The 25,333-nt window shown below is 41.6% G+C and overlaps 1 protein-coding gene across 2 annotated transcripts in view; it reads left to right on the top strand.

Annotated features, from left to right (window-relative positions):
- The window catches only part of Ttc28 (tetratricopeptide repeat domain 28), a 442,550-nt gene that overhangs the window by 9,713 nt on the left and 407,504 nt on the right, over positions 1 to 25,333 (top strand). For both annotated transcript variants that reach the window (XM_087579748.1, XM_087579747.1), the window contains exon 2: positions 4,367 to 4,645. In XM_087579748.1, the coding sequence (XP_087435874.1) occupies positions 4,367 to 4,645 (279 nt within the window). The remainder of the gene's footprint in view (positions 1 to 4,366; positions 4,646 to 25,333) is intronic.

The following is a 25,333-nucleotide window of genomic DNA, read 5'->3' as shown; positions in this document are numbered from 1 at the left end:
ATGGCTCAGCGGTTAAGAGCACTGACTGCTCTTCCAGAGGTCCTGAGTTCAAATCCCAGCAACCACATGGTGGCTCACAACCATCTGTAAATGAGATCCGATGCCCTCTTCTGGTGTGCATGAAGACAGTTACAGTGTACTTATATATAATAAATAAATAAATCTTTAAAAAAAAATGACAACATTTAACTGGGGGCTGGCTTTCAGGTTCAGAGGTTCAGTCCATTATCATCAAGGTGGGAGCATGGCAGCATCCAGGCAGGCATGGTGCAGGAGGAGCTGAGAGTTCTACACTTGTTCCAAACAGGAGAAGACTGGCTTGCAGACAGCTTGCAGGAGGAAGGTCTCTCAAAGCCAACCTCCATGGTGACACACTTCCTCCAATGAGGCCAATAGTGCTACTCCCTGGGACAAGCATACTCAAACCAACACAATGCTGATCAGGCCTATTTGGGATAAGCAAATTTACAATGCTACTAAGGTATAAGTGTTCATCAAGGTTGACCAGCTGTCAGACTCATTCCCAAAGATCATGTCTCTGACATGGTTGAGGGGGCGGTTCAGGGTCACAGCCTTTAGTTCCTTTCTTGGGAAAAGCATAATTCTGCCAGAATATGTGTTAGTAAAACTTTGTATTTGAGGCCAACATATTTGGGCATCAGTTCCAGTTGTCCTGGTGAGTCAGTAAAGAGCTTTCCCTCTTTATCTTCAAATACATGAATTGATGATTTCCCCCACTGGGAAAGCATGTTATTTCAGTAGAAATACCAGCCCCATTTTGGACTTGTTGGTAATGCATATGGACATCAGAGGTATGGTTGGAGTAAGAATGGCCCCCATTGGCTCATAGATTTAAATGCTTGGTCAGCAGCGAGTGCCACTACTAGGAAGTATGGCCTTATTGGAATATGGATGGCCCTGTTGGAGGATGTATGTCATTGGGGGTGGACTTTTTGGTTTTAAATGCTCAAGCCAGGTGCAGTGTTTCTGCTGCCTTTTGATCTGGATGTAGAACTCCTTCTTCAGCAATCATGTCTGCCGCCGTGCTTCCCACCATGGCTAAAATGGACTAACCTCTGAACCTGCGAGTTCCAATGAAATGTTTTCCTTTATAAGAATTGCCAAAGTCATGGTGTCTCTTCACAGCTATAGAACATTTACTACGACTACAGGATAGGAGGTGAATGTAACTGAAGCTCAACCTTGTCATACCCACTACTGTGGGAGAAAAGCACACTCGGGTGTTAGCCATCTATCAGGGGCCTCAGAAGCTGGTAGCTTTGAGTGGAACAGGAGAAGGCGCTTCAAAAGGTTCAGGCGGCTGTGCTGGCTGTCTGCCATGTGGGCCACATAATCCAGGAGACCTGGTGGTATTTGACAGACATGTCAGTGGTAGATGAGGATCCTGGTTGGAGTTTCTGTCAGGTCCCTTTATCACAGTGCAGACCCTTGGATCTTGGAGCAGGCTTGGTACCACCATAGGCATCAGATGGCTGTTCCCTGGTTGACAGACAGCTGTTGGCCTGCTATCGGGCCTTAGTGGAAACTGAACCTTTGACAGTGGGCCACCAAGTCACTATGTGACCATGCTTCTCATCATGAGCTAGACATAATCCGACCCTCCAAGCCATAACGTTGGATATTATCAAATGATCATAGTATCATGTATCACTAGGCGTAGGTGGGTCCTGAGGGCACAAGCAGCTTCCATGATGGTACATGAATGCTTATGCTGTTCACTCTCGTTACAGTGCCTTCTGCTTCTAAGCATGCAGCCATGGCCTCACGGGCTGTGTTGTATGATCAGATGACTGAGGAAGAAAAGATGAGGGCCTCTTTTACTATCGAATCTGTACTGTCTTAGTCACTTTTTGATTCCTGTGACAAAACACGATACCTAAGGCAATTTATAAGAGAAAGCATTTAATTTGGGGCTCATGGATCCAGAAATATTTACTCGTGAAATCATGGTTGAGTCCATGGCCATCATGGTGGATTACAGGACAGCAGGTAGACAGGCATGGCACTGGAGCAGTAGGTGGGAGCTTACATTTGATCCAGGAGAAACGGCCAGGCGTGTGGTTGTTTACTGATTCATGGCTTATCCAGTGGTTTGGCTATGGTCAGGGACTTGGAAAGAACATGATTGGAATTTGGTGAAAAGACTTTTGAAGAAGAATTATGTGTGTAGATGTCTTCAGATGGGCAAAGAACATGAAGATACCCACGTCCCATGTAGGTGTTCATTGAAATGTGACTTCAGCAGAGGAGGAGTTTAGTATCAGACAGATTGGATAAGGTAGTCTGTGGACAAGCAGTCTCTTTCTTCAATGTCCCTGTCATTGCCTAGTGGGCCTATAAACAAAGTGGCCATGGTGGCAATAATGAAGGTTCTGGATGGGGTCAACAACATCACCACGGCTGATCTGGCCAGATCTGCCAGCAGCAGAGGCCAGCACTGGGCTCTGATATGGCCCTATGCCAGGGATTGAGTAGCCATGGACCTGGTGGCAGATTAATCTCACTTAGGCACTTCCTCTGTGGAAAGGAAGACATCGTTCTTGTTTCCAGATGTGTCTTTACATCCACGACTAACAGATACTGAAAGACTTTTGACCTGATTAATTTGTTCAGTTGGTATCAGGATATAAAGTGGGGGGGGCATATGGAGAGGTGGCTCAGTGGTTGGGAGCACCAACTGCTCTTCCAGAGGTCCTGAATTCAAATCCCAGCTACCACATGGTGGCTCACAAACATCTGTAATGGGGTCTGATGCCCTCTTCTGGTGTGTCTGAAGACAGTGACAGTAAAAATAAATAAACAAATCTTTTAAAAAAATTATATAAAAAAAGGATACAAAGTTGGCCTACAATAAATAGTAGTATTTCTGTATACCAATCATGAACTACCCAAAACAGAAATCAGGGAAACAATTCTGTCTACAGAAGCCTCAAAAAGGAAAACAAAAAATGGAAAAAGAATGAAGGAAAGAAAGAATGATTTAATCTAAGTCTATCCAAGTTAAGGAAATAAAAGACCTCTCTAGGGGGAGGGGGGAGGGATGGGGACTTATGGACAGGAAACTGGGAAAGGGAATACCATTTGAAATGTAAGTAAGGAAATATATCTAATAAAAAAGACCTCTAGAGAAAATTATAGGTAGTAAAGAAAGAAGTTGAGGAAGACACTATAAGATCAAGAGTCTTTATTTTCATGATGGATAGAGTAGATAGTATCAAAATGGCCATGTTATCTGTGAAAAAAAACCCCACCATGACCATGGCAACTTACAGAAAGTTTATTTTGGCTTACGGTTCCAAAGAGAGAAGAGGCCATCCCGTCAGGGTTGGGGTGGCAGTAGGCATGGTAACTAAAACAGGATGCTGAGAACTTAGCACCACAAACAGAAAGCAGGGCAGGAGAGAATGCTCGGAATGGCCTGAGAGTGCTGGGCTGCCTAGATGTTCCCAAGTAATGCAGCCAGTGGGGCACCCAGTGTTCAAATACATGACCCTGTAGGGGACATTCTCATCCAAACCACTACATTCCACGCCTTGGTCCTCACAGGTTCCTAGTTATATCATATGAAAAAATGCCTTCAGTGCAAAGTTTCCCAAGTTCCTATAGTTTTTCACAGTTTCAACACTGTTTAAAGACACTTCTGCATCTCCATGACATCTCTTAAGTGTAACCCACTATAAAAGAAGAAAAGCACATCCTTCCAAAGTATGGTAGCCTGCAGGGGGTGGTGGCGCACACCTTCAGTCTTAGTGCTATGGAGGTAACAGTAGGAAGATCTCTGGGAGGTCAAGTCCAGTTCGTTCTACGTCGAGAGTTTCATGCCAGCCAAGATTAGAGAGACCTTTTTTTTTTTCTCCCCCCCGGAGCTGAGGACTGAACCCAGGGCCTTGCAATTGCTAAGCAAGCGCTCTACCACTGAGCTAAATCCCCAACCCCAGAGAGACCATATCTTAAAAACCAATCCTGCCTCTCTATCAAGCCTCTTACTATGGGACCTGGCAGTTCCTGAGTATGAAGATTGCTGGTGGCCACCATAGCTGCCAAGGTTTTCACGTGGGTTTTAGAGATCCCAACCCAGTCTTCATGCTCCCACAACAAGAGTGTTAGCCCCTGAACTGGGTCTCCCCTACACGGTGATGTCTGTTGCAGGCACCATTAGCTTTCAAGGAAAGCTTATTGTTTAGAAGGACAAGAGGTAACTTAGAGGCATCATTGCTTAACTCCAGGTTCAGGAGACCTTGCCTCAGTGAGTAAAGAGAGAGAGAGAGATCAAGGAAGATGCCTGACATCGACTTCAGGCCTCAGGCAACTGTGTTGGAACTTAAAGCAATTTCTCTGTTTGTAGATTCCTCTCTTTGGCGCTAAGACTATTATCCAGAGAAGTCCTGATGAACCAGCATTGAGCAAAGCTGAATTTGTTGAGAAAGTTCGTCAGAGTAACCAGGCCTGCCATGATGGAGACTTCCACACAGCTATTGCTTTGTACAATGAAGCCCTGGCAGTTGATCCTCAGAACTGCATTCTGTATAGCAACAGGTCTGCAGCCTACATGAAAACACAGCAGTACCACAAGGCACTGGATGATGCAGTCAAAGCCCGGCTCCTGAACCCCAAATGGCCAAAGGTAGCATTTGTTCACTTTGACAGAAGTACCTGTTGTGATTTCTTATTTTAGGATAGCATTTCATTGATTCAGTACAGATAGGCATTCATAGACACGGTACCTTGGCAAAATCTACGGCACGTGAAAGCAAGCAGCCATCTTCTTTTCAGTGGGATGTCAGTGTGCTTTCTGTCCATGTTTCTTTTCCTTCTTGTTGAGGTAACAGGATCCATTCACATTTTAGACACATTTCTTTCCATATAAGAGTTTTAGATGTTGAACAGTGACTGAATGTATCTTCTTCAATTTAAAATGAATGGATTTACCAAGTGGTGATACACACCTTCAATCTCAGCACTTGGAAGGCAGAGGCACGTGGATCTCTGTGAGGAGTTTGAGCCATCCTGGTCTATAGAGTAAGTTCTGGGACAGCCAGGGCTACACAGAGAAATCCTGTCTCAAAACCCCCAAAACGAAACTAATTTATTTCCACAAGTACCTGCTTGTTTTAAGAATGTTGTTTAGTCAGGGAAATGTCATCTAAAAATAAATCATAATTAATTATATTCCCTTGAGCCCTGCCTGGTGCAAGTTGTTGATTTTGTTTTGTGTAAAGATGCTTCTTAACCTAATGATAGCATTAGATTACACACACACACACACACACACACACACACACACACCCCACAGACACACACACACACACCCCACAGACACACACACACACACACACACACACACACACACACACACTCACGAGCAGGTAGCACAAGTGATCCTTGTATACTTTTCACCTGCCTCCCTGCTTTTAACATTTTACAATATTTGGCTGATAGTTCTCTTTTTGACTAGACCATTTTTACTGTTATGTTTTTGAACCATTGGTGACTAAAGTGAAGACAGATTGTCTTACCACTCCTGAACCCTTCAGAATACATCGAGGACATTCTGTTGTAGAACCACAGTGCAACCACTAAACCAGAACATTAATATTAATGTGGCAATGCTGTCCGTCTATACACCCTGGTCACAGCTCAGTGATTGCTCCTTTGTGGAAATAATTCATTTTCTGGTTCAAGAACTGTATCAGATTCTATATAATGGAGTGTAGTCTCAGAGCTATGGCACCTACCCACATTGTCAGTAACTCATTTGGTGTACTAGATTTGGTTGGCTAGTTGTTTTTCTATAGCTGCGAAGACACCCTGACCAAGGCAACTTAAAAAAGAAGACATTTAGTTATTGGAACTGGGGTTTGCTTATGGTTTTAGAGTGTGAGTCCAGTGAACATCTCTTAATCCCACTTGGAGAGAATAAGACTACTACCATGATTTTTGGGCCAAATTTGAAGCAAGCTTTATTAAATAGTAGCCAGGAATGGCCAGATCCACACCCAGGATTCCCAGAGAATGGGAGTGAATTACATCAGTCAGGCTACGTATGTTGAAATGGGAGAAAGCAGACAGCTTGACATACTTCCTGCCCGACTCCCTTCCACTGAAAGGCGTACATCCTGTGTAGCTGCGGCAACCGACCTTGTTACAGAGGTCAAAACACATGGTTTGTCACCTCACACGAGCAGCCCCCAGCATTCCAGAAGTTACCTGTCGCTGGGCAAGTGAGCTTACAGGCTGGAGGCTGTTTCATTTTATGTAGATCACTTATGCACAGTAATTAAAACTTAAAACAACTTTAACCCTCACACATGATGTCCGGGAGTATGCAATAGGCAGGCAGGCAGGCATGGCTCTGTGCAGTAGCTGAGACCCTAGATCTGATCCACAGCCGGGGGCATTCTAATGTATGAGCCTTGGGGGCTCTTGTCATTCAAACCTCCATAGTTTCTAAATTTGACTAAGAAGTTAGCCCCTTTTAGAAGGTGCTGTACGTGTACATTCCCCTTTCTCAGCTAGCTGTGCTAGCTGCTTTCCACCACAATGGACTCAGTCCTCTGGGACAACAAGCCCAAGTAAAGCCTTCCTTGGCCAAGCTGTTTTATCACAGCAACAGAAAAGTAACTAGTGTTGCATCTTCACAGCCGAGTAAAGCCTCAGCATCCAGGACTTTTGTTTGATACTAATGGCCGGGTACTCTTGGTTTTCAGTCCCCCATGGGTTGAAGTACTTGGATTTTGTAGAATCATCAGTATTAGACTGGTTTGGTGCGGGTTATGAGACGTTGCACCAAATGTATTTTAGAGATTGTGCAGGTGGGAGCATGAGTACCGTGTTCTTTTCAAATAGAGAAAGAATTAAAAAGTGGCACCAAAGGTTTGGTTTCCAAGGAGTCAGCATTTGAGAGTGTCCTTCCTACCTAATAGAGCACAACAGGACCCCGTACTTATGGAGGCTTGAAAACGTAGGCTAGCTCCTTCAATTAGGTGGAGATAAAGGATTTGGTCTTTAAAAAAAATAGAATTTTACAAGGCATTTTTGTGTTAGGCTCAAATTAATTATAATTTACCCTTTAAAGGAGTGAGATTATGTACCATTTCATGTAGTTTTAATTTATTTATTGCTTTTTATTTTTGAGACAGGGTTTCTCTGTGTTGCCCTGGCTGTTCTGGAACTCACTCTGTAGACCAGGCTGGCCTCGAACTGCCTGCCTCTGCCCCTGAATGTTGAGATTAAAGGTGTGTGTTGCTACCACCTGGTTTTTTGCTATATTTGTTTGTTTATGTGTTATGTTAAGCTCTGTATTGTTCAGACTGGTTTTGAAGTGATGGGATTGAGTTATCTTCTTGCCTTAGCCTACTAAAAACAGGGGAAGTATCGGCATGTGCCACAGTGCCTTGCTCCTGTGAAGTCCTGTCCCTTCGTGGTATGATAGGATACAATTTTTCTCCTTCGCTAGTTTGTAAGAGTCTTACATGCTTGTAGTTTTGTAATTTTCACTGAATAACCTCTTTGAGTTAGCAGATTAACAGTCATTCTGTTGCTTGTGGTACTTGGGACTGACCCTGATGCCTCACACGTGCTAGGCAAGCGCTGTGCTACTGTGCTGCAAGCACACACCAAAGTGTGCCTTTTTATGTCCAAGTGGATAGGGAAACTTCTGACGGTACTTAGTGAAGAGGTGCATATGTAGTACTGTATCAGCTGGTCCTTGAGTATAAGCAATGTGTACATTTTTATCTGGGTGTGACAATACATGACTGACTTTCGGCACTGAAAGCAGAGACGGGAGGATGACTATGAAGTCAGCCTAGGTTGCATAGTAAGTACCTGCATTTAAGAAAACAAAAACTGCTACAGAACCAAAAATGTAGTACATTTAAACTTTCTCTTTAGACAGTGTATCTGTAGTCCTGTTTGTTTCTTTTAGACAGTATATCTGTATTACTGTTTGTTTACTGTGTTCAAATTGTGTTTTAATCATCTCATCTTTTCTCCTTGGTTCAACCTCATGAGGTCAACATGGTGGATGTCTCTCCATGTCACACAGATAATGAAAACTGAGATCAGGAGGAATTGTGTGTTAACAAAATGAATTGGTATGTGTGGAAGTTTTTCATGAAATAGACTAAAAACATGGATTCTGTATCTCTGTACATTAGACTGTTGTTAATCTTAAATGCAATATTCTTGGTCCCTGTGTTACATATTTTTCCATGTGTGTAGATCATATTGTTATATTGTTGATAAGAACCCTGAAGTTTTGTTGGTATTCATGGAAATGGAAAATAGTGCAGTCTGTTTTACAGTATATTTCTTGGGCCGGTCTATGTTCTGCCTAAATGTTGAAGATAATTCTTAGCCCCTTCCACTAGTCACATCTTAGTTTAGGAAATAGTGATGAAAGTGTATTAAGCTAACAGACTAAAATACAAACTCAAAATTTTGTGCCAGTAGTTTGTTTTATAGGGATTAGGGTCTTTTTATAATGATATGGTGTAAGATAAATAAGCAAGAAGTGGCATAGAAAGAAAGATGTTACCAGTGTGTGAAAGTGGGGAGAAATAGTGCACTGTTTAATAGGCGCAGGTTTTATTTCATAAGAGGAAAAGTTCTGGGTTTGTATAACAATGTGAATGTAGACCACAGAACCCAACACTTGAGACTGGCAGACATGGTGAGTTGTCCTACTGTGTTTTATGACAAAACCAATGTCAAAAGGTATAAAATATGTGCAGTTTAACAGATGTTCAGAACCTACTACCTAGAATGAGAAAATGACATTGTTTCGCAGTGATTATTAAGTGTAACTGCATGTTTGCATTCTACTGATACAAAAACCTGGAGCGTTGTGCAGCCCAGACAACCATCTCAGGTGACAGAGGACCCGGACAGTCAGCTTTGCATTATTGCTCTGTTCTGTTCAGTTAGCTCCATGTGCACTATTCCCAGACAATGCTTTTTCATTCTGCTTTCCCTTGTAAGAGCAAAAGATTTGTTATGATTTGTCCATGTTTTCACTCAGGAGCCTACCTTCTGGGTGTCTGCCTGGCACTCACTGTAAGCTCCTTGGAGAAAACCTAGCCTCTGCACAGTTACCAAGTGCAAGTTAAGTGATAGCCTAGAACCCTAGAGTCATGGCTGTAACTTCCAAGAGTCACTCAGGGATGCTTCACTCTTCTCCTGCCATCCCCATGTTAGTGGACACTGTTGCTCTGTCCTTTGCTCTGAGAATAGAATTAAAAGTAACTTTCCGTTATGAAGCTCCCTAGCTCACACCCTAGTAATTTTTCTAGGTATTAATTTTGCTTTTAGTGCTACATACTAGGGATTTGCTACAATTTAAATCATGAGATATGTACCATATAGCTTAATGTTTTAGTTTTTATTAGCATACCTTAATTATATAAAAAATAGATGTCATTATGATATTTCCATATAGATGTGTGATGTAATTTGATCAGTTATCCCATTACCCTTTCTTGGTCTCCTTCTACCACCAATTTTTTCCCTTTCCTAATTAGTCCCTTCTTTCTTTTTTCTTTCTTTTTATTAATCATGCCATTTGTTTACATCTCAAATGATATCCCCCTTCCCAGTTACCCCTCCACACCCCCCCACATCTGCCCTCTCCCCCTTCCCTTTGCCGCTATGAGTGTGTTCACCCACCCACTCACCCACCCATTGCTGCCTCACCTCTCCAGCATCCCCCTACCCTGGGGCATCAAACTTCCCACAGGACCAAGGGCCTTCCCTCCCATTGATGTCAGACAAGGCTATCCTTTGCTTTATATGTATCTGGAGCCATGGATCCTTCCCTGTACACTCCTTGGATGGCGATCTAGTTCCTGGGTGCGCTGGATGGTCTGGCCAGCTGACATTGCTCTTCCTATGGGGTTGCAATCCCTTTCTACTCCACCAGCTCCCTCACCAGGGGCCCCGAGCTCAGTCTGATGGTTGACTCCAAGCATCCACATCTTCATTGCTTAGTTGCTGGCAGAACCTCCCAGGGAACAGCCGTATCAGGCTCCTGTCAGCAAGTACCTCTTCTCTGCTCCATTTTTTTTTGTCCCAGTTTTTCCTTTGGACAAGAACATTTCTGGATTAAAAATTCTGAGTTGTGTGGGTGGCCCCATCCCTCGACTGGGGACCATGCCTATCTATTGGAGATGGTCTCTACAGGTTCTATCTCTCCTTCACTGCACATACTTCAGCTAAAGTCATCCTGGTTGGGTCCTGGGAGCCTCTTGCTTCCCTGGTGTCTGGGTTCCTCCAGTGGCTATCACCAAATCCTCGTCCCCCACTACTACATGTTTTTATTTGATTTCCTGACCTTCTATACCTCTCTCCGGTCTCCTCCTGTACCTGATGTTATCCCCTTTATTTCCTTGCCCTCCCTTCTCCCTCCTAGGTCCCCCTCCTTACACCTTCCAAAATCATCCTGTTCCCTTCTCAGTGCAGGACTGAAGCATCCACACCCTGGTCTTTCTTCCTCCTAAGCTCCATATGGTCTGTGGGTTGTACCATGGGCACTGTGAGCTTTTGGACTAATATCCACTTCTCAGTGAGTGCATACCATGTGTGTCCTTTTGGGTCTGTGTTACCTCACTCAGGATGATATTTTCTAGTTCTATTTACTTGCCTGCGAATTTCATGAAGTCATTGTTTTTAATAGCTGAGTACTATTCCATTGTGTAAATGTACCACATTTTCTGTATCCATTCCTTTTTTTAGGGACATCTGGGTTTTTTCCAGTTTCTGGCCATTATAATTGAGTCTGCTATGAATATAGTTGGAGTATCTTTTGGGTATATGTCTAGTAGTGGCATAGTGGGGGCTTCAGGTAGAACTATTTACAATTTTCTAAGGAACTGCCAAACTGATTTCCAAAGTGGTTATACTAGCTTGCAGTCCCACCAGCAATGGAGGAGTGTTCTTTTTTTCTCCACATCCTTGCCAGCATCTGCTGTCGCCTGCGTTTTTGATTGTAGCCATTCTGATTGGTGTGAGGTGGAATCTCAGGGTCATTTTGATTTATATTTCCCTGATGACAAAGGATATTGGACATTTCTTTACATGCTTCTCAGCCATTCAAGATTCCTCAGTTGAGAATTCTCTGTTTAGCTCTGTACCCCATTTTTAATAGGGTTATTTGGTTCTTTGAAGACTTTATATTTTGGATATTAGCTCTCTATCAGATGTAGGGTTGGTAAAGATCTTTTCCCAATCTGTGGGCTGCTGTTTTGTCCTATTGACAGAATATTGATGGCAAAAATACTCAATAAAATCCTTTCAATCTGAATCCAGAACACATCAAAGTGATCATTCACCATGATCAAGTAGGCGTCATCCTAGCAATGCAGGGATGGTTCAATATACTGAAATCCATCAATGTAATCCACTGTATACACAAACTCAAAGGAAAAAAACCACATGATCATTTCATTAGATGCTGAAAAAGCCTTTGATAAAATACAATACCCCTTCATGTTTAAGGTATTAGAGAAATCAGGAATTCAAAATACCTAAATTAATACCTAAAAATAATAAAATTAATATACAGCAAACCAATAGCCAACATCAAACTAAATGGAGAGAAACTCAAAGAAATCCCATTAAAATCAGGGACAAAGAAAAGGTTGCCCTCTCTCTCCATACCAATTCAATATAGTACTCAAAGTTCTAGCTAGAGCAATTAAACAACAAAAGGAGACTAAAGGGAAACAAATTAGGTATTTTAGTTTTATATTTTGTAAATACCTCGTCTTAGGTTTTGTATTGCTGTGATAAAAGAACCACAATCAAAAGCAACTCGGGGAAGAAAGGATTCATTTTGCTTAAATTCCCTCATCAGTTTGTCCTGGAAGGAGGTCAGGCCAGGGACTTGCCCTGCCCACAGGTCAGTCTGGAGGGGACACTTTTGTCCATTGACATCCCTATTCCCCAAAGACTCTAGCTTGTATCAGGTTGACATAAAACTGGCTACACATGGCTGTCTCTAGCTTTGTTTTATTTTGGCTAAGTTATGGTCGATTGTGCTTTTTCTGCTTTATCTTGACTGCGTAAGTTATTAACACTATGCTTTTAAGCTCCGTACATTATGTTTGAAGGTCCTGAGCTTGTGCAAGCCAAAGAAACAGTTGAAAAATGCAGAAAAATAGGGGTTTCGCAAGGAGTTATGGGTAGTTAAAATAACTTGTTGGTTCCCAGTTTAGTAAAATATTGTTTTCATCATGCTACATTCTGTGTTTACCTTCTGTTGTGTTACATGGCTCGTTTTAGGTGAGAGAGATGACCTCCTATCTTGTATTTAAAAATCCCTGTGCTTTTTTTTTTTTTTTTTTTGGAGCTGGGGACCGAACCCAGGGCCTTGCGTTTGCTAGGCAAGTGCTCTACCACTGAGCTAAATCCCCAACCCCAATCCCTGTGCTTTTAGACAGCAGCATTTCTCCTGTCCCAGCACTGTTAGAACTGTTGTAATGTTAATCACATTTGTAACTTTTATTATTTATGTGAAAACGTGTCTTTCTTTTATCTTTCTTGTGGAAGCAAAAGTGAATTATAAATTGTAAGTAAAATTGAAGTTTTATTTATACTTGATTTATTTTTTTCATGGTGTCCCTTTAAAAGGTGATTTGTAAATGAAAAGAATTCTGAAATGCTGTACAGGAAGAAAGGGAGTAGACATGATTACATATTAAGGTGGATAAAGAACTAAGCATTGCGATGGATTGCTAGGCAACAGGCTGTGGGAAATGTAGCATTTCTCATTTGTGTCGTCATGTAACCACAGTGGAGCCTGACCTGGCTTTCCTTTTAATCAAAGCCAGCTGTTGATCCGGGGCCACTTTCTCAGGGTACTGGGGGTGTGTTTCCTTCTTTCCTTTAGTGTCTTAAACTGCTACTTATACACTACGTGGACACAGCCCTGTAAGACCTTTAGAACAAAGAACATGGCATGACAGCCTTAAGGTTTTAAGATTTTTAAAAAATAAATGAACTTTTGTTTTTAATTTGATGAGCAGGACTTTCCAACTCTAACCTTCTCTTACAATCTGTTTTTAATTTGCAAAAAATGTGGTCCAATTTTCAGACATAAAATTGTTTAATGTATTTTTTTAGATTTTTTCATTCTAGTCATATTATCCCCAAATTAAACATATTTTTCATAGATTTCAGTGCTTTTTTATTTTTACACATTTTATTTTCCATTTTCATTGCCCATTCATCAGTTGATGGACTATTGCTGTGACAAAACACTGTGACCAAAAGCAAGTTGGGGAGGAAAGGGTTTATTCAGCTCACACTTCCACATCACTGTTCATCATGGGAGGAAGTCAGGGCAGGAACCTGGAGGCAGGAGCTGATGCAGAGGCCGTGGAAGGGTGCTGCTTACTGGATTTCTCTCCTTGGCTTGCTCAGCCTGCTTTCTTATAGAACCCAGGACAACTCTCACAGGGAGGGCACCACATACAATGGGCTGGATCTGCCAATTCTTAATCACTAATTAAGAAAATGCCTTAAGGGCCTGGAGAGATGGCTCAGGGATTAAAAGCACTGACTGCTCTTCCAGAAGACCTGAGTTCAATTCTAAGAACCCACATGGTGGCTCACAACCATCTGTAATGGGATCTGATGCCCTCTTCTAGTGAAGACAGCTACAGTGTACTCATAAAATAAATAAATAAATCTTTAAAAAAAGAGAGAGAAAGAAAGAAGGAAAGGAAGGAAGAAAGGAAGGAAGGAAGGAAGAAAGGAAGGAAGGAAGGAAGAAAGAAAGTGCCGTAGCTGGATCTTATGGAAGCATTTCCTAAATTGATGGTCTCTCCTTTTAGATAACTCTAGCTTGTGTCAGATTGGCATAAAACATAATAGTACACACATCCAGGCTGTTTCCAGTTTCTTGGTCAAGAAAGAAATCAAGAAGGGAATTACTTTTTTTTTAAAAGAATTGGATGAAAATGAAACTATAACGTACCCAAATCTATGGAAACAGTGAAGGCAGTTGTAAGCGCTGAGTTCATAGCCTTGAATGCTTAAGTGAAAGCCTGAAGAGAAGTCTTTAACAACTTAATGAAACTCTGTAGCGCTATGGAAGAAGTGACCCCCAGGCCCAAGAGTCAGTCTTGGGGATGAAGTCGATGAAGTGGAAACAACCAACACCAAGGAAATGAAGAGTTTGTTTGTAGAGAAAACAAGATTGAAAAACCTTTAACAAAATCGATGGAAAGACACAGTGAGAGGATCCATACTAATAGAATTATAGATGAAAAGATAAACATTGAGTTAATTCTGGGAATTATGAAGACATAACAACATAATAATATACATTGAGTTAATTCAGGGAGTCATAAGGACATATTTTAAAAATAAGTATTCAAATAAACTTGAAAACCTAAAAAAATGGGTGAGGTGGTTTTTGTTTGTTTTTTTTTAAATGTATGACCATCTGAAGTTATATCAAGATGAAATAAATCACTTTAAAGAATCCATAATCACTATAGAAAGATAAGTAGCAATTAAGAGTCTCCCAACCAAGAGTAGTGGTGGTACATGCTTTTCATTCCAGCACTTGGGAGAAGTTGGACAACAGATCTGAGTAAGAGGATAGCCTCAGCTGACAGCCCGAACTACATTAAAATAAAAAAAAAATACCCGTCCTGAACAAGAGCAACAACAGTGAATAACCTCCACCAAAAATCTCCCAACCCAGAAAAGCCCAGAGCTAGATGAATGTAGGACAGAATCTACCAGAGCTTCCAAGAATCTCCTCACGATAGTCCATGAAGTAGAAACTGAAGGAACCCTTCCTAATTCTTTTTATCAAGCCACTATTATCTTGATACAAAAAAATATGAAGACAACAAAATAAAAGAAAATTATAGACTGATATTCTTTAGAAACAGATGCAAAAATTCTCCACAAAGTTACTGCAATCTAAATTCAATGACACATAAAAAGTTTATCCCATGATGTAGTTGGTTCATCCCAGTGACACAAGGATTGATCAATATATGTTGATCAATAAACATAATTCACTGTATAAACAGATTGAAAGATGGCATCCACAAGATCATCTCATTAGAAGCAGAGAGCCTTGTAATAAAATCCTACACCCTTCATGGTAAAAGTCCTGGAGAGACCAGAGGTGCAAGGGACATAATTCAACATAGTAAAGGTGATTTATAGTAACCCAAAGCAGTCATCATTGTAAAATGGACAGAAGCCCAAAAAAGCCTTTCACTTTAGTTAGGAATAAGCGAAGGATGTTTGCTCTCTGTATACCCATTCAGTATAATACTTGGAGTCGTAACCAGAACAACAAGACAACTATTTCATTTTGGAAGAAGAAAACACTCAGTATCACTTTGAAATGGAAATGCTGTGCTTACGAAACTGAAAAATATCTCCACGTTTATAAAATTTTGTACCCTGTGTTAGCCTCTGTGTCAGATACATATGTATCATATGTATCATATGTATCATAGAAATCTGCAAACCGTACAAGTGTAATCTGTGTATTGTTTACAAGGTTACATGTAATTGATCTGTTAACAAGGTCATGCCCAGTAACATACAGGTGTGAAAACATGCAGTTATACCTAGGGGTAGATAAAAAATTGAACTCTGTTTATTGGTATCTTGCTTCTGTTCCTTGACATTTCAAAATCAAATAATTATTCATGATTATTTGCTTCCTTACATACTTGTACAGTTATTTAGATTGTACTAAAACAGAATGCTGCTTTTAAAATTCATTTTACTATTGAGGGCTTTTCATTGTTGGTGTTTTGTTTTTCTTTGAGATGGGGTCTCATTGTGTAGCCTTGGCTGTCTGAGAACTCTTTCTATAGACCAAGCTGGCCTAAAACTCAGAGCTTCTCCTGTATCTGCCTCATGAGTGCTGGGATAAAGAGCAATTACAACCAATCAGCTCATTGTTTAATTTATGAAAAAATTCCTATGTTGTGATGTTCTGAGGTACAGTAGGAATGTATAAAATCATTGAATAACATTGATTTAACTTTATTTTGTATAAACATATTTTCTTCATTCTTGAGGCAGAGAGCTATGGAAAAGTCAGAAAAAGGTCTGGTAGGATGGCTCAGTGGTGAAGAGCATTGACTGCTTTTCTAGAGGTCCTGAGTTCAATTCCCAGCAACTTCTTGGTGGCCCACAACCATCTGTAATGGGATCTGATGCCCTCTTCTGGTGTGTCAGAAGACAGCTACAGTGAAATAAATACTGTAAAAAAGAAAAAAAAAAACAAAACTCAGACAAAAATAGAATGAGACTTTTTATCTTAAATGGTGATCATTTTCATTCAGTCTCTTCTATCTTCCTATGTAGACTGTCTACACACACAATCATACATACTTATAGTCTCTTTTATCTGCATGTGTAGACCATCTGCACACACAATCATATATACTTACACTCTCTTCTGTCTGCATGTGTAGACTGTCTACACACACAGTCATATATACTTATACACAAACATACACCTTTTTAGATTTTTAAAAGTTTTTTTGAGAATCTCATTCATTCGCAGCTGGCCCTAAACTCGTTGAGTAGCAGAACCCTCTGGGACCTCTGGTCCTCTGTATTTCTCAAGTGCTGTGGTATTAGGATTGACTCCAGGTATGCTAGGGTAGATTTGCTGACAGAACTACATCCCTGGCCTCTGTAATATACTTTTAAACTCCCGGCATTTTATGTTGTAAGTCCGCATCTGCAGAAATTTTGGAATCAGATGTTAAATCTAAGGAGTCAGTTATTTCTTCTGCAAGGGTGATAGCGTACCAGTTATTTAAGAAAATAACTACAAGGTAGTTAGGGGAAAGCAAATAGATTGAGATAGATATAATGTAAAATATTAAATGGGACTCATGACCAAATAAACTAAATATAACATTAAGGAAATCTGTTTTGGGAACTAAAAGCTAGTATGAGATGACATGATACCTTAATGCAACCTAGGGAAATAACACTGAACAGCCCTGTAATAAGAAAGGTCAGGGCTGTTGTTGCTAGGCCTTGTTAGAGAAGGAACGTGAAGTCTTCAGACACTGCTTCTTCTCCTATGTGTGTCTGCAGTGCTGACCTTTTGGCACAGTACATTAAGACGATCTAGATACACATTTTAAAGAAATAATATAAAACACAGCAAAAGATTTCCCAGAAATACTTCTGTTGTAGGTCATTTAAATAGGACGGAAACCCCAAACTGTTCATATTGCAGCAATGGGACAGATAACGTTGTCGGTCTCACTGTGTCCACAGGAGGGAGTCTGGCTCTTCTGTGGTCGAGAACACCGGTCCAGAGAGAATGTCCAAAGGGGGGGGGGGGCTTTCTCTTCCCTTCTCAGCTTTAAGAAAAGAATTTTTTTCCTTCTGAAATTATTGATTTCTTCTAGGATCTCCTACCCAGTTCTACAAAGGTTCTGTGTTTGAGGAGTAACTGACTGCCATAGCAATGTGTATACAATGTTTTCAGTGGTTATACTTATGTGGTGGGTTAATAGATACCCTTAAGAACTCTTCCTTAGCATGTAAAAGGATTAAATACCTAGCAAATATTGCTTTTATCATTTAAAATACTAATTATGACTTTTTGTTGATTTCCCCAACTTGTGAGACCATGGATGTGTATTGTGTCCTTTTTGTTGTGTTTTTGTTAGTCTATGCCAGCTGTTTAGTGAACATTCAGTACCCTGTAACTAGTTGTCTAGTCCATGCCTACCATTTAGTGAGCATTCAGTACCTTGTAACTAGTTGTCTCGTCCATGCCTGCTGTTTAGTGTTTGAGCATTCAGTACCTTGTAACTAGTTATCTGGTCCATGTCTGCTGTTTATTGTTTGAGCATTCAGTACCCTGTCACTAGTTATCAGTCCATGCCTGCTGTTCTTGTATGAAAATATTCAGGCCTGCCAGTTTCTGTAGGTCATTGCCATTGTCTGATGGGTGCTACCTCATCACATAAGAATTATGAGTGAGTTTGGGGCTAAAGATGGTAGGGGGCTTCCCTAGTATGTGTGAGGACCTGGGTTCTATCCATAGGATCACAAAAATAAAAACCATACAGAATCTTTTTAAATGCCTTTCTCTTGTTAATCTATTACTCTATTGCAGAGACTCTATAGGTCTCTACTGTACCAGAATTTATAGAATAAATCTACACACACACACACACACACACACACACACACACACACACCCCGTAGTCCAACAATGACTGTCTACCTGTGGAAGGTTTACGTATCTGGTATTGTTCAGTCTACGGAGGCTGAATATCTCAGCCAGCTTTCAGTATGTGCCAGAATCTGTAAGAAGTAGACTCCAATGCCAATGATGGGATGGACTTCCTGGCAAGAGCGAAAGCAAGCAGGTAAGAAGACTGAGCGACCTTTTCTCAAGTCCATTGTATAGGCTGTCAGCAGAAGGTACTGCTCACATTAAAGGTAGATTTTCTGACCTCAAAAGATCCTGAATTAAGGTACATATTCCCACCTCAATGATCATGATTGGAAGTGGATTTTCCCACTTCAAGTGATATAATTAAAAAAAAAATCACTCACAGGTGTGCCTAACCATTTGGTTTTAGTTAATTCCAGATGTAGTCATGTTGACAATCCACATTAGTCATTGAAAGTCCACCCCTTGTCAACCTGACATACATATCTCCTTTTGTCATGTTTAATTTCCAAGGAAACAATCACCAGGTTATAATTAGACTTAGCATGATACATCTATCCCATGTACAATCACAAACACATTATATACTTAACCAGGTCACAATCTCACCTACACAATATAAACTATCCATTCTACAACTGAAACCCCACTATAAATTTAGAATTGCTGGCAATACCCATTGGGAGGTATTCTTTTAATATCTCAAACAAACAAACGAACAAACAAGGCTTCTAAGAGATAACAACCAAGCATGACAAAATAAAATATAATAGAGTAAAAACTATTGTAATTGAAGTTGGGCATAGCGACCCAATAGGAGGAAAAGAGTTCAGCAGCAGGAAGAAGAAGAGTCAGAGACCTACTTGGTCAGGAGTCCCATAAAAACACTAAGCTAAAAGCTATAGTGTATATGCAGAAGACCTGGTGCAGATCTGTGAGAGTCATGGGCTTGCTGCTTCGGTCTCTGAGCTCATATGGTCAGAGAGCAAGGCCTTGTTCTCCTTGTGTGTCATGGCAAACCATCCTCGTACCAGTTCTCACAATCTTTCCATCCTTCTGCCTCCTCCATGGGATTCCCTGAGCTCTGCAGGGAGGCATTGATGGAACCTCCCAGTTAGACTGTGCAATGTCTGGTGCAGGAGAAGGCCTCTATGCTAATGAGTGTGTAAGGCAGTGATCTATGTGTGTAGGAGAATATTGTTGGAGTTATTTGTTGATAATTTTTAATTTTTTTAAGACTAGTAGTCTCTGAGCTATCTAGTCTCTGGTTCTTTGTTACCCAAGCAGTGTTGGGTATGGGCTCCTTCCTGTGGAGTGAGTGGACCTTAAGTCATCAGACCTTGGTTGGCTACGCCCACAGGTTCTGTGCAGCCATTGCCTTAGCATATTTTGCAGTCAGGATGAGTGGTATGTCAAGGGTTTTGTGGCTGGTTGGTGTCCTTTTTTTGTCTTTTGGTAGCCTGCAGCTAAAGAGATTGAGTGCAGGGGTGGAAGCTTCATCTAGGCACCAGCTCAACTTGTTGTTGAGTGAGCTGTGTGGGTACTGTCCTCAGCAGTGAGACCCCACTGTCATTTTGTGGAGAGCAACCCTTTGTCTGAGCAACGGCCTGAGTTTTCTGTGGGACCACCACTGTAAGTCTGGCCTATTGATAGTAGGTGGTCATTTGCGACTCTGTGTCCCCCATTAAGAGGATTCCTCATTAGGATCACCTTCCTACATTCCAGGAAGTCTCCACTGCACTCGGTTTCCTCATTTCCCCCTCCCTAAGTTCCCCCAGTTCAGCGGTCTCTTCCCACACTCTCTCCTCCCACCTTAAGTTATCCAACATCTGATATCCTCTGCTCTTGTCCCCACCCACCCCCCGTCCTCCTGTAAAATCTATTCTATTTTCCCCTCCTTAGGAGAGCCATGCATTCCCCACCTCAATCCCTCTTCTTAACCTAACCTCTCTGCATCTGCAGGTTGAGCTTGGTGATCATTTACTTAGTGGCTACTATCTACCTAGAAGCAAATATATCATATTTATCATTCTGAGTTACTGCATTCAGGATATTTTTTTCTAGTTCCATACATTTGCCTATAAATTTCATGACATTTTTAAAATTTTATTTTTATTTTTATTTTTATTTATTTATTTTTTTTCGGAGCTGGGGACCGAACCCAGGGCCTTGCGCTTGCTAGGCAAGAGCTCTACCACTGAGCTAAATCCCCAACCCCTAAAATTTTATTTTTTAAAAAAATATATACTACTTATTTTATGTATATGAGTGTTCTCTCTGCATGTATACTTTCTTGCCAGAAGAGGCATCATATTTTAGATCATACTTATAGAGGTTGTGAGCCACCATGTTGTTTCTGAGAGTTGAACTCAGGACTTCTAGAAGAATAGTCAGTGCTCTTAACTGCTGAACCATCTCCCCAGTCCCATGATATAAATTTTTTAACAGCTGAGTAATACTCCATGTCTTAAATGTACCACATTTTCCTTATCCATTCTTCAGTTGAGGGGCATCTAGGCTGTTTCCTGTTCTGGGCTATTATGAATAAAGCTACGTGAACATGGTTGAGCACTGTTCTGTGTAGAATGGAGTATCCTTTATGCTCAGTAGCAGTACAGCTGCATCTTGAGGTAAATCAATTATCAACTTTCTGAGGAACTACCAAATTGATTACAAACACACTCTTTTTTATTAATCATTTTGTTTACATTTTAAATGATATCTCCCTTCCCAGTCTCCCCTCCACAACCCCCCATCCCATCCCACCTCCCCTTTGCCTCTATGAGGATGCCCTTCCACCCACCAACCCACTCTCCACTCACCACCCTAGCATCCCTCTATCCTTCGGCATCAAGCCTCCACAGGACCAAGGGCCTCTCCTCCTTTTGTTGTCAGATAAGGCCCTCCCCTGCTATATATGCAGCTGGAGCCATGGATCCCTCCATGTGTACTCTTTGGTTGGTGGGAGCTCTGGTTGGTTGGTTTTGTTCTTACAGGGTTGCAAGCCCCTTCAGCTCCTTCAGTCCTTTCTCTAACTCTTCCATTGGAGTCCCCAGGTTCAGTTCAATGATTGGCTGTGAGTATATGCATCTGTATTAGTCAGGTGCCAGTTGAACTTCTCAGAAAACAGCCATACCAGGCTCCTGTCAGCAAACACTTCTTTGCATCAGCAATGGTGTCAGGGTTTGGTGTCTGCAGATGGGATGGATCCCTAGGTGGGGCGGTCTCTGATGGCCTTTCTCTCAGTCTCTGCTCCACTTACGTTCATTATGCAGAATCCTTGTTTCTGCAACTGCTCACTGGCCTTAGATGATATTTATAACTACCTTCCTCTGTTACACATTCTGCATTTCCTTCAATAAACATCATGGTCAGGCCTGTCCCCAGCAATACCCCAGTCCCCTGGTTTCAGCTTCTGTCTTAATCACTCTTTTATTGCTGTGAACAGACACTGTGACCAAGGCAACCTTTATTTAAAAAAAAAAAAAGAATTCATTGTGGGCTTGCCTTGAGTTTCAGAGGATTAGACCATTATCCTAGTGGGGCATGGTGGGGGCATGGTGTCACTCACAGCCCCAGAACAGTAACTGAGACGTACACCCTGATCCTCAGGCAGAGAGAGAGCAACACTGGGCCTGCACTATAGCCCACTGAGACCTCAAAGCCTACCCACAGTGAAACACTTCTTCAAACAAGGCCACACTCCAAGTCCTCCTCAATATAGCCCCTTCCCGAAGGAGAAGCATTCAAATATAGGGTCCATAGAGGATATTCTCATTCAAACCACCACACTGACCTTAGTCAAGAACCTAAGATGAATAAGGAAAGAATCTCTTCCTTTAGTAGTAAACAAACAAACAAACAAACAAACATCTTCATGCTAATGGACCTCAGTGGTAAGTGAAATCACCACTCAGATTAAAGAGGCAGATAGATCTGTGTTGGTTAGAAGGGGAGTTATGATATTAGTATTATATTCTGTTAGGTTGTATGTTCATGGACACAATTTATATGTATCAACTAGGTAAAAATGTGGAGGTAAAAATGGGATCAGGAAAACAGCTCTTTAATTACACCAGAAGACATACTTAATCAGCAGTAAGTCCAGTGGGTCCCTCGAATAGTCTACCTCGTTCTTTTTATATTGAAGACATGAATTCAGCTGTGTGCAGATGTCAGCTTTTGAAAAACTAGACATCTTTACTTTCCAGAGTAACTTGAGTTTTATCAAGAAAATGAGTATTAAAGAGATTATGATTGTTTGACAGTAAAGATGCTTGCTGGCCTTGATGAACTTGAGGTGTTCACTCTGAAGAGGAGTCAGAGTCAGAGACCCAGTGCGTGCTTCCCTATTTTATTGTGTTGGCAAAATACTCGGCAAAGGCAATGTAGAGAAGACGTGTTTTTCTTTCTTTTTTTTTCTTTTTCTTTTTTTTCTTTTTTCTTTTTTTCGGAGCTGGGGACCGAACCCAGGGCCTTGCGGTTGCTAGGCAAGCACTCTACCACTGAGCTAAATCCCCAACCCCTTTCTTTCTTTTTAAACAATGTCAGCCCAGGGTTAAGGAGGGATGAGGTTTGTCCTGGCAGTGAAGGATGGCTATGTGTGGTGGGGCAACTAGGGACCAGAGGGTAGGTATAACGCCAAGGTGAACATGTAAGAGAAACCAGTTTGCAGAGGACATGCCTCACCTGGGCTGTGTGCAGGAACCACCAGGGCCCCGTAAAGAGTCACCTGGCCCAGTGCTTTTCCAGCTCTTCACTCAGCTCGTAGCCACTCAGCTTCTTAGGGCTTTTTCCTTTCTCAATAGGCTGCCTCTAGTTCTGCTCTTAGGAACACTTTTCCTTTTTGCCTCTCCTTTTCTTTCATTCTACTTTCTCTTAATTGAAAAGATTAGGCTTGTTTATTTTACTTGATATGCATGAGATTTTTACCTAAATGTAGTAATCTGCGCACTGTATGCCTGCCTGGAGTCACTGGAAGTTAGAGGTGAATGTGGGATCCAGAGCCAGTGCAGAGCATCGTGAGTCTCCCTGTCATGACAGAAGCTGAACCAAGGTCATCTGAAAGAGCAACCTGTGTTCTCAGCACTTGACCATCCTGCTTTTTTCTCTTTTTTTAAAAAAAAGACGTGGTTTCATTATGTAGGCCTGGCTGGATTTGAACTCCTTTGTAGACCAGGCTGGTCTTGAATTAACAGATTTCTTCCTGCTTGTACCTCCCGAGCACTGGGGTTAAAGGTGTTAGGCCTGACTTTAATTCTGTTTCTTGCCATGTGTCTGTGCTGAAGTCCTTTACCCTGGTGTTGCAGTGTTGCAGTAAAAATAAAAAAGCTGTGGAACTGGTTCTGTTCTGTGCCTTCCCTGGCTACCTTGCTCTCCTGCTCTGGCTCCAGGGGGCCATTGGAACTCGCCTTAATTTATCTCAGCAGCTTCACGCTTCCTTCAAGTACTCTCTAACGCAGGCGGGTTGCCAGCATGACAGTTTCTTATAGAGACCCCCTGCCTCATGGCTCTCGTACTGTGGACTCTGCTCACATTCCCAGCGTCCACCTCCTATTAGCTATGGTATAAACTCCTAACAACCCCTTAAAACCAAGACTCAACAGCTGCAGCCCAACAACCAGATTTACATGTTAAATTCTGAGTCCACAGCAGATTAACACAATGAACTCACAACCAACTGATACGGATGTAAACCGCCCACCTCGATAAGATAAATTTGCCCACAGAAATCCAGAAATCCATCTCAACTACCTTGACAATTCCGGGTCTGGGTTATCTTTCTCTATCTCCATCTTGATTCTCCTTCCTTCCCCTTCTCTTCTCTTCTGCCTTACAAAAACTTTGTCCCTGCCTTATTTTTTTTTTACTGTCCAATCATGGCCTTGACCTAACTGGTGCCAACCCTCATCTGCATATTGACATCAGCCTACATTGCAGAACCTAAATCAGGAGTCTTTTGAGATAAGATCCAAAGCTCCCCACTAAGCATATTTTTTCCCTTCCTTGGATACTGGACTGAGCTTTCAGTGTGCTTTTTGGGGTACCCTGGGCTTCTCAGTTCCCCAGACTTGACCTGATTTTCTCCATCTCCTTTCCTGGCAACTGTAGGGATTTTCAAGTTACTTGTCCTGCTGTTTTCTTTCCAAGTTTTATAAACTGGCCACAAGCTTCCTTCCCTGTCCATTCTTCCTTGAGTCCCAGGTTCAAGGGCAATAGGGGCTCTAGGCAGCTAGTCCTACACTGTCTGCAGTCAGGAAGCAGTGAGAAGCGGATGCTGATGCCCAGCTTGCTTTCTCCCTTGTAATCAATCAGTCTAGGACCTTAGGCCATGGGACAGTGATGCCTTCCTTCAGGATGGGCCTCCTTCCACAGTGAAACCTTTCTGAAATATACTTATGGACAATCTCAGAGGTTTGTTTCCATGGTGAAGTAGTTCTAAGAAGACCAAACTCTGTTGTATGTTAAAAATATGTATGACTATATTTTAAATGCTAGACATAGGTATATTTGGTTTGTTAACATTCTTTTTTAAAATTATTTTTATTGGAGTTTTGTTAACATTCTTATTAAATATATTTATGCATTAAATGCATTAACACAAAGTTATATATTTTTTACTGTTTTTTACATAAAATGTATGTATTGGAGCTGGAAAGATGGCTCAGCAGCTCCTGTCACCTAGATGACCTGAATTCTGTTCCTAGCACCCATGCCAGCTGGGAATCCACCCCTGCACATCCAGTACCCTCTTGTAATTTCTCTATGCACCCCACACAGAGGCACAGCTAGAAATTAAAGAAGAAATGCTGTGTGTCACGTGTAAATGCATGTGTTGAGTTGTGTGACGACCACTGCCCTGAGCTGCAGTGCCCATTTCTTTTTTTTTTTTTATTTTTTTAACTTGAGTATTTCTTATATACATTTCAAGTGTTATTCCCTTTCCCGGTTTCCGGACAAACATCCCCCTCCCCTCCCCTTCCTTATGGGTGTTCCCCTCCGAACCCTCCCCCCATTGCCACCCGCCCCCCATAGTCTAGTTCACTGGGGGTTCAGTCTTAGCAGGACCCAGGGCTTCCCCTTCCACTGGTGCTCTTACTAGGATATTCATTGCTACCT

Source organism: Rattus norvegicus, chromosome 12 (assembly GCF_021556685.1).
Source record: "Rattus norvegicus strain SHRSP/BbbUtx chromosome 12, alternate assembly SHRSP_T2T, whole genome shotgun sequence".
Taxonomy (NCBI): Eukaryota; Metazoa; Chordata; class Mammalia; order Rodentia; family Muridae; genus Rattus; species Rattus norvegicus.
This window is presented reverse-complemented; position numbering and strand designations above follow the sequence as displayed.